This window comes from Hyposmocoma kahamanoa, unplaced genomic scaffold (assembly GCF_003589595.1).
Source record: "Hyposmocoma kahamanoa isolate Upper Pololo Valley unplaced genomic scaffold, ASM358959v1 226, whole genome shotgun sequence".
Lineage (NCBI taxonomy): Eukaryota > Metazoa > Arthropoda > Insecta > Lepidoptera > Cosmopterigidae > Hyposmocoma > Hyposmocoma kahamanoa.
In genome coordinates this window covers 1,784,091-1,804,510 of record NW_020653745.1, presented here as the reverse complement: position 1 = coordinate 1,804,510, position 20,420 = coordinate 1,784,091, and the positions used below count along the sequence as shown (strand labels likewise).

Below are 20,420 nucleotides of genomic sequence, written 5' to 3'. Positions count from 1 at the left end.
CATGTATCAAAACAAATAAATGGATTTTAGTTAGAATACAACACGTTAAGCTTATCTTCCTTTTTGTTATCTGAGATAGTGTAAAATATTTGTGTTGTAGGTTAAGTGGTCTGGGAAATTTCTGATTAAATGCGTTTATTTGATGATAATGAATCATAGTACTAATTCAGAAGCATCTTTTTAACCGACTGTAAAAAGTAGCAGTAGAGCTCCTTGTGAAAGAGTTCATCCAGGGAAGTACTACACCTTACCTATTTCTGCCGCCAAGCAGTAATGTTGCTATTACTGTGTTCCGCTTTTGAAGGGTAAGGGTGCTGGTGAAGTTACAGGCACATGGGACTTGTGAACTTATGTTGCAGGGTGACGGACGCAGTGGCAGTGTCCTTCAGATCTTTGCGATTTAAAGCTCTGAGTGGCACTGCAACTGTTACGGACAGGTGTGTTGCTTACCATCAGGCGCACGACTTGTTCGTCCGGATACCTCAGTAGTTGTCCTATTCAAGGATGGCAAATCAGGGGATGGATCCGGTTTATTGGATGTTACACACTTTCCGTTAACCGATTTCAATTAAACTTGGCAAATAGATGTAATTACAAAAACTTTTTTTAACTGTCTCCGTGGCCGAACGGTTGCCACACTAGACTACCACGCCGAGGTCCCGGGTTCGATTCCCGGGCGAAGAGGCTTTCATTTATTTTTCTTGTGAGTTAGGGTCTAAATTGTGGTTGTCTATGTGTGTATCCATGGCACTTGCGATACAGGGTTTCCATAATGCGGGGCTGTGAGTGTATGCGTTATTATTATTATTACTTTAAGAGGTCTGTTTTTTTTAATAGTTACACTTATATACAATGGATGTAAATATTATGTATACAATGTGTTGATTTGCATTCTCGCCATATTAACAGAGGTCATTCTATATCTGAGACTGTACCTAAATCACTAAAAAAAAAATCGAAAAAAAAACTTAAATTCTTATTTTTTATTTAATTATGGTAAACAAATTTGATCCAAAGGGCATTGACTTGTACGGCAGTTGCTACAGGTACCGGCAAACATTTTGGACAATGTCCTTAAATGCGCAGAAACGCATTTTAGATCTATTTGGTGGTAGGGTACAGGTAGCGACGGCGGGAGCTTTGCTTCCCGTACTGCGTCTACGTCACGCTTACATCCCGCATACATTCTATTCTAGTCTCTCACGAAATGCCACGTGGTTTGGTAATCAAGAGTTAGTAGTGCAAAAAAGAACCGCTACCAGGTTCATCAAAACCTGCATGGTAATCCATCAAGTACAAGTGCGTGTCTATTCTTAAGGCATGATGTGAAACGTTTAGTTTAATCGGAGGATACGAATGTCGAAGTTTCTACTTTCAAAGTTGTGGAGTCTAATGTTGAAACGGAACTCACGTGGGAAGCTCTGCACAGCTGTGGAGCTAGGTACTTCTAGCAATACTTTCAAGTGGCCTATAGTTGGTAAGTACCAATTGTTAAAAGTTACAAAAAACTTTTTTCAGTCAACTTTTCTAATTAATGTAAATAAGTAGTTAATTATAACAATACTAGTACATAATCATAATTAAAAATATTGGTAAATAAGCGCTAGAGAAAGATTATGTATCGCTCGATGAAGAGGGTGGCGGGGTCATTGCCCTTGCGTGGTGCATACGACTCGAGACAATTTTGCAAAACTGAATATTGATAATAATACAGATAAGAATAAACTAATACAATTAGCCAGAATATTGAACAGAATAAACTTTTATATATTTTTAGATGATTTAGCATTATTTCTGTTATTAATTTCTTAAATATCAACAAACTGTATAAATATATATAACTAAAAATATATAGAAATAATATGTAACATAAAATTATAGGCTAGTGTAATAAATATTTATGTTTAAACAATTAATATTTTCAGGCGTTACTTTGTGGAAGTCCATGTTAATAAAAATGGAAGTTAATTCATTTGCTACTCCGCGAACCCAGTGATGTATCAATTTCTTCGGCCGAGCGTCGAGCAATCAACGGCCTCTGAGGATGCCTCGTGGAAAGGCGAAACACGTGTCGGGTATATTGGTGGTGGTGTTTGTGACTGTAGTTGCGCTTGTGTAATTTATTATATTAATTTTATGCGGAGGGAGGGTGGGAAAATTAACTGCATGAAAAAATAGTCAACACAAGCGCAGCTATTTTGCCCGATTTAATCTTCACTGGGTTCGCGGAGTAGCAAATTAATTAACTTCCATTTTTGTTGATTTAAACCTTAGAAATGTAGCGATTAATAATGATTGTTACAGAATCAAAACCCTATACGACAACGTAGACGTAGTAACAATCAGAGAGAACACAGAGGGTGAATACTCCGGCATAGAGCACGAGATTGTTGATGGAGTAGTGCAGTCCATCAAGCTCATCACCGAAGAGGCCAGCAAAAGGGTGGCTGAGTTCGCCTTCCAGTTCGCCAAAGACAACAATAGGAAGAAGGTCACTGCTGTACACAAGGCTAACATTATGTAAGTGATAAATTGTAACTTGTTTTCATGACACTTGACAAAATCCTTTGAAACTTGTTTATTGACTTGTTAAATTTTTGTTCTTTATTATTCATATTAATTTTATTTATTTGCAAGTCTAATGGTTATAAAACAGATGTTCTTAAGCTAATGTAGGAACTAGTGTTGGGTAGGACATGAAATTAAAATGAGTTTGAGGGAGTACCTCATTTCAAAAAATGAGGCGGTACAATGTCCTTCTTCAAATAAGGTGAGGTAGTGGTAACAATGTTTGTATACCTACACTACGACAATGACTCAACAGACAGGGAATAATAAGCACATTTTTATAATTTAATGGTATCAATCAATTGGATAACTTAACTCAACACTACTAGGAACATGACATGTAACACCATGTAGCACTCCAAATTTTGACCGCACAAGTCCTTCATTCCTAATTACATTATTAAAATAAAATTAGAAATGATTAATAATAAAAATATACATCTAAAATTTTATTTCCATAACATTAAAGTCTCATTCCCGGTGCACTTATATATTACTAATTGTTTTTAACCAACTTCAAAAAAGGAGGAGGTTCTCAATGTTATGTAATGTTATCTCTCTGTGTATGTTAGACGATCAGATAGATATAACAAAAAATAATTTTATATTACTTTTGTTTTATTATACCGCCTTGTTTAAAGTATGTGGTGCAGGAAATATGCACCATAATTAAACACAAAATAAGTAATACCATAGACAATTTTTTATTAATTCTCGCAATTACAAACACTGATGCTAGCGAGCAGCTAACTGTAAGACAGTTTTTCTTCAGTCTGTTTCTCTTTGTTAGTAGATATTTAAAAGTTTATAGCAGGAGACATGAATGGACTTACATGCTTGGTTTGCCGGTCTACTCCGGCAGAGTTGCACGCTCTATAGTTTTTGTAGTTAGTTTTTACACAAGTTAATTTTTAACGGACTTCAAAAAAGAAGGAGGTTCTCAATTTGACAATTTTTATGATGGTGAAAAGATGGTACCTCGGTATTGGTCTCATTTAAATTTGAAGAAAATATTCCACCCCTAGAGTGGCAAACTGGGGGATGAATCCGGTTTCGGGCACTTTCTGGTAACCGTTTTCAATAAAACTTGCCAAATAGATGTATTTCACGAACTTTTCGGGTCGGCTTTTTTTTCGTAAATATGTTATAATTATTGGTTTAAGTTTTGTTACGGTTTGTGTTTGTTTACTCTTATTTGTTACCTGTTTCAGCTGGTGGCTGTATAGCCAAAGCTCAGTAAATAAATTTAAAACTGTGGGTTCTTTGTTTAAAGTAATGCAAATACTCCCGAGCATGTTTGACAAAAATTTACAATTCTATTACAGGTATTTGGTTTTGCACAGTGATATTTACATTATCGTGAATACAAGTGAAGTGTACTCTTTCAGTTAACAGTAAAGTGGTTTAAAAGCAGTTCTATTTTGTATTCACTAGGCAAGGTTATTACAATTCCTGCAGTTAGTCACATGATACGCTTGTTAGTGTCAATTAGAGACGGTATTATGTCTCGAGCCGTTAATAGGTTCACTTTGCAATGAACTGTGAGATAAGAATAACTAGTCAATTTTAATGTACATATATTGTATATAGTATAAAAACAACTTTGGTTAACAAGAAACGTATTTATTGAGAAATATAGAATCTTTTCAACTCCTTAGGTTTTCGCGATTGTTACACATAGGAAATGGAACTATTTTTCCAGATTTAAATCGCGTATATTTGGTTTTTCAAACAAACCAACGTTTCGGGCCTTTTATAGGTTTTAAAACTGCGACCATGGGATAAATGTAAAGAGCCCGAAGCGTGTCGCGATTACGCGATTTAAATAGTTTGTCTGGGAAAATAGTTTCATTTCCCATATAGAATCTTTGTTTTGAAAATCGCCTTGAATTTGTTATTTAGATATTAATATTGTTGTTAAATGATAGTTTATCTAGATTATTATGTTTAGGTACTGGTTTGATTTCTTTTGTCTTATTGTTTTCCGATATACAAAGTTATTTATAAAATACCAGCGACCTATCAGGACTATATTACTATTAACATCATAAACAACTCTGTTCCATAACTTTTTATTATTCATCCGACTTTACTTTCGTACTAAAATAAAAATATTTAATTAGATCACTCTAAACGGTGATAACACTGTGCGGCAGCAAAACGCAGGAGCGGGGGATAGTAGCTACCTTACTGCCAAATAGAGACCTACATCTGTAACTAATGATAGTAAATAACCACGAAACTCCTAAACTCGATGTAGTCATTTCCCAGTTTGGTCCACTCGGCGCGTTACAAAAAATAAGGCGCCGCGTTCAGCCTACATGGATGACCAGCGGAACATAGACAGACTCACTAGACGGGCAGGAATTCAAAATTAGACCGATTTTCTTTTGGATAAAATAAGACGAGGGCAGTCCTGACTAATGACATGAGTAGACGATTCCTCGAGCCGGATCACTTATACAGTCTATCCGCGCACGAGACATTGATTGGTTGATCACGAGTGTTGTCCTTGCCTCCCCCGTGTCCCGCAGATCTTGAAAGATCGAACTTATGACAATTATAAATGGGCTGTTATCTAGTAGCACTTAAGAATCGATATGAAGTAAATTCCTTTTACTATGCTGTAATTTACTATGCATGTAGTGTCTATAATAGATTGTGCACTAGGTTTTAAGATTTTACATGTATATTTCCGATTTTGTATTGGTGTAACAATTATTGACTGACCAAATAAAAAAATGTTTAAAAATGGCTTTGGTTGATTACGCATAACAGTGAAAATGTTAAATCAATAACTTTGAAACAAATATATAGTAAAATTAAAGATATACACGATTCCTAAAAGTTTTCACGATTGAAAAAAACACAAACTTACTTGACTTACTTCAACATTTTACAAGAAAACCGCTGCATTCAATAGGTTCATTACATGTCGAGTTCTTAGGTTTTCGCGATTGTTACACATAGTCACGGTCACGGTTGACTGCCAACCGTGACCATGGGACCTGTTTAGGCCCAAAACGTCGGTTTGTTTGAAAAAACAAATGTACACGATTTAAATCCGGAAAAATATCGAGTTCTTAGGTTTTCGCGATTGTTACACAAAGGAAATCAAACTATTTTTCCGGATTTAAATCGCGTATGTTTGTTTTTTCAAACAAACCAACGCTTCGGGCCCTTTATAGGTCCCATGGTCACGGTTGACTGAGGTGGTACAGTCTTCAACCAGTTATGTCTAATATTGATGCAAACCACCCTATTCTTTCACTATAGTTACGATAGTTATTAATTAAATACCTTATTTTTAATTTTACAAAGAAAACCTTCCAATTTACGCTACATTAAGTTTTACAAATTATTTTATTGAATGAATTTTTATCAACTTCAATTTATTATTAATTATTAATTTAGTTTTTTCTAATTTCTATTTCCTAGGTTCATTACATATACCAACAATTTTTTTATATCAACTGAACTGAATAGAACACGTATAGTACATATACACTTTTCAAATAGCTTTAATCTGGTTTGTAAAAAAATTAATTGTGAAATAAAGCCAATGTCCCTGCCGCCCAAGCAAAATGAACCGTATTAGTACAGGAAACCTTTGAATTCGAGCTGAGGTAATATCGATTCTTAAACTAATCTAAAATAGTAACGCTAATCTGTTATCTATAATAGAATCTTGAATCAAAACTATTCAAATATCACAGCCGTCCTTAGCGAGCGGCTCGCTGAGCCTTGTTGCCGTTCCATCAATGTGACCGTCAATATAAGGGGCTCGGTGTGGTGTCTAAAGTTACTTTTTTTATTCTCTGCTTAAACTATAAATCAAGTCAACTGTCATCGCATTTAAAGTTGTGACGGTGTGACCTCCTTACATCGTAATCCTCGTATTTAAATTTAAATTTTGAATTGTTCCATAGCTCTTTTGCCTCGCATTCTGATTTTGTTTCGTTCCCTGCCCGATCGCGGTAGCGAACACATCTTCTCGTCTTATTTTTTTGAGCCGTTTACCAGTTACTAAAAATCTCTTGTACGTTTTAAAGATCATAAATATTGTTAAAACTGGAATAAATATTTACAAAACTGTATATTTATAGGACTGGATCTAGTGGTAACTAGTTCTTTACCCTTTTAAACTTTGAACTTTAAACTTACTAAGTAAGAGGCTGCGGAGGCTACTACTACTACTCTCCTGGCTACATTACAATCCTTCTGAACAGTCAACAGAACTCCACCAGCGCCAGCAGTGCGCGTTTCAAAGTTCTTATGAAGGCACTTAAGATGAACGTGATGATTTCAGGCGAATGTCAGACGGTTTGTTCCTGCGTTGCTGCCGAGATATGGCCACCAAGTACCCTGACATCAAATTCGAGGAGCGCTACCTTGACACAGTCTGTCTCAACATGGTGCAAGACCCTGCCAAGTTTGATGTATTGGTTAGTATTGACTTTGCAAACTAACATACAAATACACAAATAAAATAGTGACAAGAATTGAAACATCTCTATTGTTATTGAATATTATCGCGATGTTTTTACTGCTGTGTTTTTTTTATAACACTAATTGACGGGACAAACAAGTCGTGCACGCGTAAGTGGCACGCCTGTCCATAGCTGTTACAGTGCCACTCAGAGCTTTATATCGCAAAGACCTGAGGAGCACTGCCACTGCGCCCATCAGCCTGAGACATAAGTTGGAAAATCCCATGTGCCTATAATTTTACCAGCCCCTTACTTTTCAAAACCGGAACGCAGTAATGCTCACATTACTGCTTGGCGGCAGAAATAGATAAGATGGCAGTACTTCCCTGGACGAACTCTTGCACATGAAGCTCTACTGCTACTAGATTATATTTTTTTGTGGTAATCCTTCACTATACTATAAAGGTTGAGGTAATTTAATGTAAACAAACCACTATGAGGCTGGTTACTTATTGTAAAATTATAATAAACTTTTTGAAAGTGGTTCTAAATATATGATAATAATTTCAGCTAATAGACAACATTTCGAACTACTTATTTGAAATAATACTAAATACCTAAATGTAAACGGCATAGATTAAATATTTAAAGAAATATGTTTAATATCACACATATCACAACATTCCTACGATAAACAACCTAAAAATCCGAAACCTCAAGATAGACAACTAATAACATGCGACTAAATTAATGAGTACCGCAGTAATACGACATACGGAATTCACTACTAAATATTGTATTTGACCACTTAAGAGGGACATGCCAAAAAAGTTTTGACGTTGGCTCCGCTCAAATTTGTGAAAGAAATGTATGCCTGAAGTTCGCGTGACATGCGACAGGAGATGTTGAATTTTGCGCATTAAAAGTACCAAATTCGTTTTAGCGGAATAACTCTAAAACTAAAGCGATTTAAAAAAATCCGTAGTGGCAGTTGTCGATCATACATAAATATAATTAATTATCAGTTTTTTGTCCTAATAACTTGTAGCATTTCGAGATTGAATCGAAAAAATGTGAAAATTAGAGATCATTTCGTGATTTTTATCTATCGAGGAAACTTTATTGTTTTATGTTTCTGATTAATGTCTATGCTTGAATATATCGTGTAGTTACTCATACAATATTTTATTTTTAACTTTAAAGTGGATATACCCCTCTAAAATCAAATCGAAGATTAGGAATTTTTCCTCTGCTCCCTCTTAATCCGACGCCATTACAACAAAGTTTGCTTTGCTTGCAAATGACAGCTGAAGTTTGTTTACTTTGTCTATATTTTGATTAAATATCATTATCTATTATATATTTTTTTGAGAAAATACTCCACTAGTTTGTTATTATTCTTACAAAGATTGAACAAACACAATGAAGATTTCCTTAGATCCGACTGGACTCGAACCAGTATCTGTTGCCTCAACGTGGATACACATTAAAAGATCTTGTTTATCCTGGATATCTATCCAGTTTTGGTCTCATCTAAAGCGTTGTTTTAGGCCATAGTCCATAACGCTTCCCAATGCAGGTTGGTAACTTCAAACGTTTTCCAAGGTATGTAAACCTTCTATTTGCTGGTTTCATCGCTACGTGGAATTTCGCACGTGAAACCAAATATTGTCCTAACTAAAAAATGATGATGGTGTGAAAACACGATATGAAAGTTCGAACATTTACTAAATGGAACCAATAAATTTATATTCTCGTATATAAGCAAATTACTAATAAATAAAAAATTACTGTATAAATAAAAAATATTCCCATTATCCGCAATAAGATTCATTCAGTATTTTTTTAAATTTTCAATACAATATTTAGTTTCATCTGCCATACATTCACCACACATTCACAAAATGTACGTAACTTAGAAATTAGTCATGGGTACGCGTGTCTACAGAGATCAACAACGATCTCTCAATTGAAATGCAACTGTTCTGCCACTAGGCTGCCACGATTAATATTTTTGGGTGTTGTTTCTCAGGTAATGCCCAACTTGTACGGCGACATCATGTCGGACATGTGCTCGGGTCTGATCGGCGGGCTGGGCCTCACGCCTTCGGGCAACATCGGCTTGAACGGCGCGCTCTTCGAGTCCGTGAGTATTCCCACCTGTTCTAACATAATGGTACTTTGAAATCCAGACTTATACAGGATTGTTTCTAGTGCCCGGAAACATTCTAATCAGTATGAATAAAAAGTGAGGGTCATATATTTGATTATCACAGGATTACGCTCCGTGGTCACGGGTTGAGTGACCAGCGGCAGTTTACTGCTTTAAAAACAGACATATCTGTCTATAATCGTGCGCAAGGCTCGAATTTACAATGCCGCGGAATGGAATGGAAGTGAATGTTTGTAAACATATCATAATGAACTTTATGCCAGCTGTGTAAAGTACAGACTAGATACGATACGGTAGCTGCGGGAATTCTCCGAAAAACGCACGACCTGTTTTGTTTTTAACATGAAGTTTGTTGTGCCAAAATGCACTTCCATTCCGTTCCGCAGTAATGTAAATTGAACCTACGTCAATCCTCACCCGCAACGATACAGGGGCATGGGGGAAGGCGAAAAAGAGAATCGCGCGGAGAGCAGGCGGTTAGCGCAATTTAAATTTAGCTTAGGGATGTGCATATATCGATACTTACAAACTGTATCGATATTAATCGAGAAAAATATATAAATGTGCCATTTATACATTAGCACACCATTAAACGTAATAGAATCACAACGATTATCATTAGAATTATCCGCAAATATTTTCACCTCGGGTGCATCGCACTGCAACACATCAACCCGCTCCCACACCCCTGTAGCGTCGCAGGCGAGCCTCGACTTAAGCAGCCTACCTATAAGCGACGATATGACCGACGATGGTACGCGTTTGTATAAAAAAATACTTATTCACTCTAGCCTATAATTTAACATTTAAACAAACCACAATGGTTCGCGTAATTCGAATTTAAGTAGGTTTTTGGGTTGCATAGAAGTGTAATACTTACCTAGAACATTTTTTTAAGTTTGCTAAGTACCTATTGATATAATTTATGAATATAAAAATCGAACACACAAAAAAAATTTCGTCGACTCAGAGATTTTTGAATAACCTCACCGCAGCCGATACCTTTACAGGTATCACAACTAACGCAGATGTCGTTTTTCGATCAAGATGCTGCGGTGAAGTTACTTAAAAATTCACTAGCGGCGACGAATGCCGATAAAGTCAGTACAAAGAACTATGACAAAAAAAAACATAGGAGAATTTCGACGACTCGACAACTTGACCCGTGGCACAGATGGTTAGAGCAATGCTACGGTGCAGCATGTACGCGGGTTCAAGTCCCACTGTGTTCGATCTTTGTATTTGTTATCATAACAAAACTTGTGGGGTTATTTCACAAAAATCTCAATAAATACTTATTGATACTTATGATTTAATCCAAGAGGAAAGAGAGCTGCTAATCTCCGTACTACATAATCGTAACTCTGAAAAAGGTCAAAATCCCGTCTTATTAGATGGCGCTGATCGATAGCCTGAAAGTAATTTAGTAAATGGCCGTGGGTATCAGCTAATTCCTCTGTAATATGAAATAGAAGTAAGGCATTAAATGTTGCGAAATCCACATTAAACTATTGTCCTACAATATTACTTTCAATGTTACTAAAGTACATAATTATTACATATTTGGATGCTATTTTCAGACATAAAATATAATAGCTATGTATATTATTATTATGAGCCTAAACTGTCCCACTGCTCGATGTTTATAACGTCCGTATAAATCTTCTAAAACTGCCTTAATTTAGTTCTGAAGGTCTAATTGACGTATGCCACTTTCATACCAGGCGCTTTCATGACCAATTTAGGAAACGTTTATTAATTGACCCAACCAACCCACACATCTAGACCCGAAACAAAAGTACAGCGAAGTTGTCTGATAAATTTATTAATTGTTACACTTACCCAGTGATGTGCTATGATATTAAGCTCAAATACGGCTCGTATTTCTGCTGCGTTGTGGGCCAGGAAGTGTTTACAGGGCATGATGCCCGCATTGTTAATTAGCATCGTCACTTCTCCCACCACGGCAGACCTTTTCTTTCAACTCCAGAACGGCTTCTCGGTTCGTTACGTCACATCTGGATATTTCGAAGCATATTTGTTTTGTTATACAGTCACATTACCAAGTTATTACCAAATTTAAGGTAGTAAGGCATATAGGAAAAAGACGGAGGCGTATGAAGATTTAGGAATTGATAGATAGAAAATCAGTATATAATTACGTACATTTACGTATCATAAATAATAAAACCAATACACGTATATTACTATAATATATTTATAAAAAATATAAAAATAAAAATTGAATTTCATAATAAATAATCATTTTGAAACATCAATTCCTAAGCAGTTCAAGTCGCACTAAAGTAAGGTAGTATTCTTTAACCATATTTTTCAAAAGACGCAATGATTTCGCATGTTGAATGGAGTTTAGAGCGTTCCACAAACATATAACCTGAACAGTAAAATACTTAAATTTTTATTGAATTGATATTCAATTATTTTTTGTGTGAAATTACTCCACTAGTTTGTTATAATTATTAATACAAAAATCGAACACTCACAAAAATTCCTTCTATACGGCCGGATTTGAACCGACGTCTACTAGCATACCGTGCCAGACGCTATACCAACTACGGCACTTGGATTGATGGGCGAATTCAATTCGCTGCTTAAGATAAGGTGGTGTGTGGAGAATGAATAAGATTAGGGCTAAAGAAGATTAAGGGTCGTATTCTAGAACTCTACTCAATGCTCAAGTCAGGATTGCACTGGAAACACAAGCACTGGAAATACGACCCTAATGGTAGGGACTTGAGTATGATTTTCAGTGCTCACTGCAATACTCAAGTCCTGACTTGAGTATTGAGTAGAGTTTTGGAATACGACCCTAAGAGTATGAGCAGTGTGTGTTACAAACGAATTTATAAATGACCTCTTGCTAATTTGGGTAGATGGCGCTATTCCTAAACAAACTAAAGGATGGTTGACATTGTCCATAAAAATCTGTACAATAAGCTCCCATCTAGTGGATTTGTTTGTTATCACTATACTCTAGCCAAATTCGATGTAAAATAAATGTCAACAAACAAAAACAGAATTGATTTTTAGTGTTTTCATCTCGGACTCTTTCACAGTTTAGATTATAGATAATACGAAATTTTGAAGTCATGTTTATAATGAATATTATTGAACAGAAATTTGAAATCACCTAAATTGACATAAAAATGACCATTAATTAATTATTTGTAAAACTGTGTCATCCCTAGTGACTTTTTGATTTGATGGGAGAGATTGCAAACATTCGAGTTCTGGTGGTAATTCAAGTTCAAAATCTTGTTTCTTTTCATCTACCATTACCTACCATCTAGCAGTAAATATTAATAGGATGCAAACACTTATTTTTATCCCTAAATCATATGTATGAATAGGTATGTTACAAGCTTTATAATAATTGGCTAGGTAAGTGTTACTTGTACATAACCAAATTACCTACTCATCTATTTAAATGCCCATTAAGGGAGCAGGCCGTGGGCAGAGCAGGCCTTAATAAAGAGCATTGAAAAAAATGTTCTTTTCCTATGTCATCATTGGTTGCCTGGCAACGTTTTGTTATTAAACATTCTACATCGAATTTGGCCAGAGTATAGAAATTAGAGTAGCTTTGATAAATTGCATATTATCAATGTAAAACAAATTAATTACAAAAATACCTATTTAGCACTCGTAGCGACATCTGGTGTAACAATAGGTACTAAATGCCCAACTACGCTGGCTTGTATTGCAATTAGTAGGCCTCTTGAGTTGTTATCAATAGTCGGAAAAAGTTGTTCCACGTATTAGACACATGTATAGATATAGCTACAAGGAGCGACATAGAGTTGTTAAAATCACCAAATATTAATTAATTACTGTTTCGAATTCCGGATTTCCGGAAATGGTTTTACTGCATCGTAGGACAAAACTACTGAAGTCGAAGTTGGATTTTAAAGTAATTCTAATGGTGTCATGTAATAAATGCAGTAGATAACTGACCTTTTACCAAAACAGAGAATAAATAAGTAACGAGACAGGTCACATTGACGGAACTGCGACATTTGCTAGTATATTATTTACGTGGGGAATTTTAGGATATACTGCTGAACGTTAAAACAAGACCAAAAAGTGGTATTTTTGACGGCCCTACCCATGTTAACTATTTATCTTTGTAAATAAAATAAAGACAGCAGTTTCTTTCATCCGGAAAACCGGAATTCGTTCGGAAATGTATTAGAATACTAGTGAATATCGACCCGAAGGAAAGTTGTAAACCGTACTTCATAAAATTAAAAATTCTGACAATACCGTCTTTATACATTTTAGAAATGTGTAAATTTGTTAAAAAAAATTATCAATATTTCACTAAAGTAAAGGACACGTACTACACCCGACCACTGAACCTCAGGTATAAAAATAGATTGGCACTACCTAGGTCGAAATTACAAATGTATAATCAAGGACCCTATGTAATGGCCATTAAAGTTTACAACAAAATTCCAAAGGAGATTTCATCACAAACTAAATATAATTTATTCATCAAGCAACTTAAGGCTCATTTGATAGAAAAATGTTACTATAGCTTGAAACAATATTTTGAAGAATGATTGTAACAATTTAATCCCATTTGTACCTACTGAGAGGAAGAAATTTGTGAAATGTCAGCTATATATTCGATTTACTTGCTGTTAATTTGATTTATAATCTAGTCTTTAAAAGTAACTTTAGGTAATGCTTTTTTTTTATTTAAAAAAGAAAAGATATTGTTTTAGTACATATGGTTAAATTGCGGCGCCCTAACAGGGTCATGTTGATACTACTTTAACTTTAAGATCATTTGTAACACATGAAAGCAATAAATACTTTGACTTTGACTTTAACTTTGATTCGAAAAAGTACATAATTCATTCATGTTTGGTGGGTTTAACAACTCTATGTCGCTCCTTGTAGCTATATCTATACATGTATATAGAATATTTATATAACCAATGGTCGGAAAAAGGTGTTCCATTGGTTATACTTAAATAATAAAAAATACCACTGAAATTAGACATAAAAAACTAACCTGAAAATGACCCATTCCATTGTTTTACCGAAGCAATAGGAAAGAGGAGCACAGCGCTACATGCGAGTGTCATTAATTAGAATTAACCAAACACGTCCAAATCATTGTACTGCAGTTCGTACGTTACGTATCGCACATTGGCTTATGGCGAGACAGTTATATTTTTTAAACGTGAAGTGATATTTGTTTGACACGCAAAGAAATATGTAAGTTTGTATCACAAAATATATTTTACTCGTGAATAACCGGGTGTTGGTTTATTTCTATAACAAAACTTGTTTCGTTATTACAATTTGTTTAACATTCGTTTGTCTCGAAACTACTGCATGGTCTTACGTTTGTATATATAGTGTTAATTTGATGAAATTCGTTTGTGAATATGTTTTTCATGTTGGAATTGAGACTTTTTGGAATGAAAATCGCGTGTATATGTTTTTTCAAAACAATGTTTCGGATTCTTTACAAGTTCCTTGATTCACGGCTGACTGAGATTGTATTGATCAATTAAAAATTAATTGCAATGCAATTTAGTTCTGCCGCCAAGCAGTAATGTCTCTTCTCTTCTCTGACTTCTCAACTTATGTCTCAGGGTGACGGGCGCTATAGCAGTGTCGCTTAGATCTTTGCGATTTAAAGCTGTGAGTGGCACTGCAACTGTTATAGACAGGCGTGTCGCTCACCATCAGGCGCACGATTGTTCGTCCCGTCACTTGGTAGCATAAAAAAAAATTGTTATTCAACGAACCCTTTACTATTGAGTACAGAACACCCAGGCCAGAAGTCATTTTAAAAAGGTCACTTCCCAAATTGATCCCACCGGGAATCGAATTCGAGATTGCTCATCCAGTGCCCACAGTGCATAACCATTGGGCCACCGAGATCGTCATCATTTAACCTTTAAATTGTGCAAAGTCACAAACACCGCCACCAAACATATACCCGACACTCGCTTTGCCTATTCGGCTATCACGCCCAGTATTCTCATTCTCCGCCCGACAACTGTCCGAAACAATTACTGTCAAATAAATAATATTCTTCCAAATGAAAAGACGCATGACGCGAATGAAGCTTCGTACTTGACATTGTCTTGTCTGTCTGCTACTTTCGCATAGAAATCCTCCGCTTTATGTCGCTCTCGCGCAAGTCATGCCCTGTCGTGCTAGCCCTACAGTTATTTCTTATAAAATTTTATTTAGAGCCCGAGACGTTGGTTTACTTTTAGATTCAGAACAACTAGTTTCATTTCCAATGGGTAGCAATTGCAAAAACCTAATCATTCTGTATGTTTTTCATGTACTACTAAACATGTCTGTGTTTGTCCGTATTAACAAAGGATGTCTTTCTAACAAAATTAATATTTAAACATGTATACAAAAAAACGGTCATCATCATCACTGTCGTGTGATTTATTTGTCTCCAAAAAAAATAATTATTTAAAAGAAAAACTTACACTATACTAATGACATCTTATAAATGTGTAATAGGTTTAAAACCCGTTGTTTTCTAAGTGAAAACCATGAAAGAAAACATAAAAAATGCATCTTTTTTTTCCTGAATTTTTATTTTTATTTATTTTTTTTTAATTTATTTTGGCACTGCACTATTTCTGCGTATTGCTTATATTATTTTTCATACATAAATTTCACGAAATAAATGGGCGACACTCACTGATATTAATATCTATCTACGGGAAAATTCCCCAGTTAAATAAACACGATCATTGTTTAGTTCATAATTTGATTGAATGGAATGCCTAAAACGAACTCTTAATTGTTGTTGAGTGATGCCTTCAAATTGTTAATATACCTTGCACACCTACGGGCCAACAATTTCAATATTGTCCTGCATTGCAAACGCCCTCCTAAGCCATAATGTAACATAACTTACAAATTAGGTACATGGGTACCACCATTCTAACAATCAATGTTATGATGATAATGACACAATTAAATGAAATCTAACATCACTAAATAGAAAGTACTAAGGAGGAATTGGTTTTTCTTTATGTTATTTAACACTATTTGTGTTTATTACGTCACCGGTTTTTAAGATTGTCAGTTTGATGTTACATGATTATTTCTGCCTTTTAATGTAACGACAAAACTAATCATTTACATAACAACATAGAACTTGAAATACCTAATCGAACTATGTACAATACCAGGTCGTATATGTTATATATAGAGCTGTAAAGAGTAAGACAATCTGCAGACTCTTTTTAAAAGGCAATAGAGAACAGAAGGTCGAAAATTTGTGAGAGTTATAATTGAGGTGAAGATAGAAGGCAGCAAAAGAGGAAGACCAAGAATGGAGTACAGTGAACAATTGAAGCAGAACGTTAAAATAAGCAGCCATAAAGAGGTCAAGGAGCTGGCTATGAACCGTGAGAAGTGGAGGAGGGTACGCCGACAAGAGCCCTGGCTCTTAAATAGGATGATAATGAGAGCGTTGTCTCTGTCACTCACATCAGTGTGACATTTTGTCGCTAATTTGTCAGTCTTTGACACACATCAGATTATGGCCGATAGGAGCTGATTGTGACCGATGGAAGCCGATTATGTCCGATGATAGCCGATTATGACCGATAATAGCCGATTCTGGATGATAGCCTTTTTATGAAGCTCGATATGTAATGTTTTACGGCCTGGTATTTTAATTAATTATTTTACATCAACATTAGTTGCGTTCTTTCGTGTTGTTAAAAATTTGATAAAGTAAAATAACAAGGAAACTCAAGTGGATATGTATTATTTCACACTGACCTTCTAAAAAACCGACTAATACACAGACGATAGTGAATTAAAAAAAATTCACAGGTACATGGGACAGCGCCGGCTATAATCGGAAAAGACTTGGCCAATCCCACCGCATTACTGCTATCTTCAGTCATGATGCTACGCTATATGCGCCTCAATGAATACGCAGATAAGATTGAAGGTGCCTGTTTCCGCGTGCTGCGTGAAGGGAAAGTGCTGACGACCGACATCGGCGGGAAAGCCAAGTGTTCAGAATTCACCATGGAGATAATTAAGTATTTAAATTGATGACATCTCAGAACTGAGATGAAAGATAAGACGGGATAATTACCACTGTTATACGATTTTGTATACTATTCGTCAGATCAAAAGCATATTCAGAGATTTGACTATACCTACCAACCAAGTTTGAAACTGCCATGTTTTATTACGAAATAACTCCATTCGTTTTCGAACACACAGAAAACATTTCGTCGACCCGGTGGGACTTGAACCACGACCATGCTGCACCGTAGCATTGCTCTAACCACCTGAGCCACGTGTCCAGCTACATATTTAGCGCATTTGCGCACGGCATCCGATTCGGTCCGAATCCGAGGTCATACAAATCTAAAAAACTTGGACCCACTTCGGATGTCGCTTGTGTATTAAGTCCGATTCAAATCCGAGAAAGTGCGAATATCGCTTGTACTAGAGATATAAAGATCCCTGTGACATTTCGGACCGTCATGATAAATGAAGATTCGGATGCAGTACGTAAATGCGTTACCTCACGTGCGCTTTAACGGGCTAAGCCAATTTCAGGTTTCTTACCACGGTATGACTTTTTATTTTCCCGATATTTCGGAACGGTTGCACGCTCCATGGTCACGGGTTGACTGATCAAATATCGGGAAAATAAAAAGAAGTCATACCGTAGTAAGAAACCTGAAATTAGTAATAATCATTTAGTGAATAACCACGAAAGCCTTAAAATCTATACAGCTGTAACATGATTTTTAAATCACATGGGCGTGCAAACGTGAATTGAATAAGTCAGTCAGTAATTTAAACGCGGTGATAACTGGTAGATGTTACTGTGGTAAATATCCCGACGATTCACGTTGTACAGGAATGGGTGCCAGTGCCTCTACCACGATTTGACAGTGTTAGCTGTCGCTAGCGACAATAGAAAGACTGCATGATGTTATAGTTTGCGAAATATTATTTGCACCTATTCGTCTTATCACAATAGGACAAAAACCTACCTCAAAAGTTCGTCGAATCACATCTGTCAGCAAAGTTTTATTGAAATCCGTTTTCGGAAAGTGCGCGAAACGGAATTCACCCCCTAGTTTGCCACCCTTAGGGTCGTATTCTAGAACTCTACTCAATGCTCAAGTCAGGATTGCACTGGAAACACAAGCACTGGAAATACGACCCTAATGGCAGGGACTTGAGAATGATTTCGAATGCTTTAAACCATACTAAAATCCTGACTTGAGCAGTACAGTTCTAGAATATGACCCTTAGAGGTGGAATATTTTCTTCAGATTTAAATGGTACCACTGCTAAGGTACCTTCTCTAAAAATATTTAAAATCTTTTCACAAGAGTTATCGTAGTGTCGTAACATACATACAAAAAACATGCAGTCGAATTGAGAACCTCCTCATTTTTTTAAGTCGGTTAAAAAGAGTGTATCGACTCTGTAACGCACGTGCCATCTGTATAATGCAAATAACTAGTTTAAACACTTTTACTCATTGGCACTTATTTCTGAACTTAGTAATCTATATGCGGAACTAATTTTGTGTAATTAGTAAGAAAAGAAGTCGGCAGTCGGTACTTTACGAAGTACGTACTTTAAAAAACGACTTGATGACTAAATATAACTAGAATTCAGAAAAAGCATTTAACGCACCCGTGACCCGTACGATTGATCAAGATCATTAAGTCCATACACGTTTTGAGTAAAAGAAGTGTTTACGGTTTTATTACCGTATTGTAATAGAAAGGATAAGTCGTTCCAAGAAATAACACTCAATGGTGCAAATCGATACCTCCAATGAACACTAAGCCAACTTAATTTTTGGACCTGTTCTGTTTTTATTTGGTTTTTTCTTTTTTTTACAAAATTCGTTTTTTTTTTGTTCTTGTTTCTTTTTTTCACAGAATTCGGGGAGGGATAAGATTATATTTATATTAAACCGCCATATTTATTTACTAAGGCAAATAAATATGGCTGTTTACAAAAATAACAGAAGACGACCAAAAAATAAAGATGGCGTAGTGTTCATTGGAGGTGTCGAAATAATATTTCTTCAACTGTAATTCTTATGGCCGCTAGGGGGCGCTGTATTATTTGCCGTGCAAGTCAAGTTTTATGCGGATATAGCTCTGTCGTTCTATGCAACGATACCGCCAACGTCAATGTTCGAAGTCTCAGTGCTATGATGAGACAAATTGACGGTTATTGAAAAGTTTTTGCGGCTAATATATATTTTTTAACGTTTTTTTACGCGGTTGCTAGCGACAACTGTCATTGTAAACCGTAGTGTAGTAGAAGCACTGTCAGATTTTTCTTATTTTTTTTCAATTCGTTGTTGGTTTCTTTTGTGTTTTGGAATGTACAAAAATGATCTGCGTTGAACACGTAAACAATTTTTGGAATAAGTGCCAATTGTAGTGATGTACAACAAAATTGCACTCTATTTTGCCTTTTACCTATGGTATATCAATAATTACAATAAATTACCATACCATAGAACTGTTAATGAGATACAAAACCACCAGGAAAAGGCATTGTCTGTGATATTGCGTGGTGTATCTATTGCGTTTGTAATGTTGGTTCTAACACGACCTTGGTGACCCGACGGTATGCACTACGGACGCCAAATGAGGAGGTCCCGGGTTCGATTTCCGGTAGGACCAATTTGGGAAATAAACTTTTCTAAGTAGATCCTGGTCTGGATGGTTTTATTAATTAAATTACCTGGTCTCAACGTACTATGAGTACCGGAGCAGCTATTCACTCCAGGTGAACGACCGAAAAATCAGACCGGAACCAATTAGACGACCTCCGTGGCCAGTCTGTACTGTGGGCACCGGATGAGGAGGTCCTGGGTTCTGTACCCGGCAGGAATTTGGGAAATGAACTTTTATCAATTGTTATCCATTAGTTAAGCCATTTGGTGTAGGTTGTTTGGCTTATTTAGAAAAGTTTGTTATCGAAATTAGTCCTGCCGGGATTCGAGCACGCGACCTAATCAAGCACCCACAATACCAAGCGTTGAGCCGCCTCGGCGTCGAAGAATAATAATAATAATATCGTTTATTGATTGTTGTTAATAAACTACATTATACAGAGTTTAATATCAGACAATAATGGTGGGATATAAAAAGTCTATAGCAAAATGGTGGACTGTTCGACGTTACACAGCTTCCCATAGTCAAAAATAGTTAACACACATT

The 20,420-nt window shown here is 35.9% G+C and overlaps 1 protein-coding gene across 1 annotated transcript in view; it reads left to right on the top strand.

Moving 5' to 3' along the window:
- The window catches only part of LOC113228306 (probable isocitrate dehydrogenase [NAD] subunit alpha, mitochondrial), a 39,380-nt gene that overhangs the window by 7,479 nt on the left and 11,481 nt on the right, over positions 1-20,420 (top strand). The window contains exons 4-6 of the mRNA XM_026461566.1: positions 2,305-2,520; positions 6,878-7,013; positions 9,031-9,144. Of these exons, the coding sequence (XP_026317351.1) occupies positions 2,305-2,520; positions 6,878-7,013; positions 9,031-9,144 (466 nt within the window). The remainder of the gene's footprint in view (positions 1-2,304; positions 2,521-6,877; positions 7,014-9,030; positions 9,145-20,420) is intronic.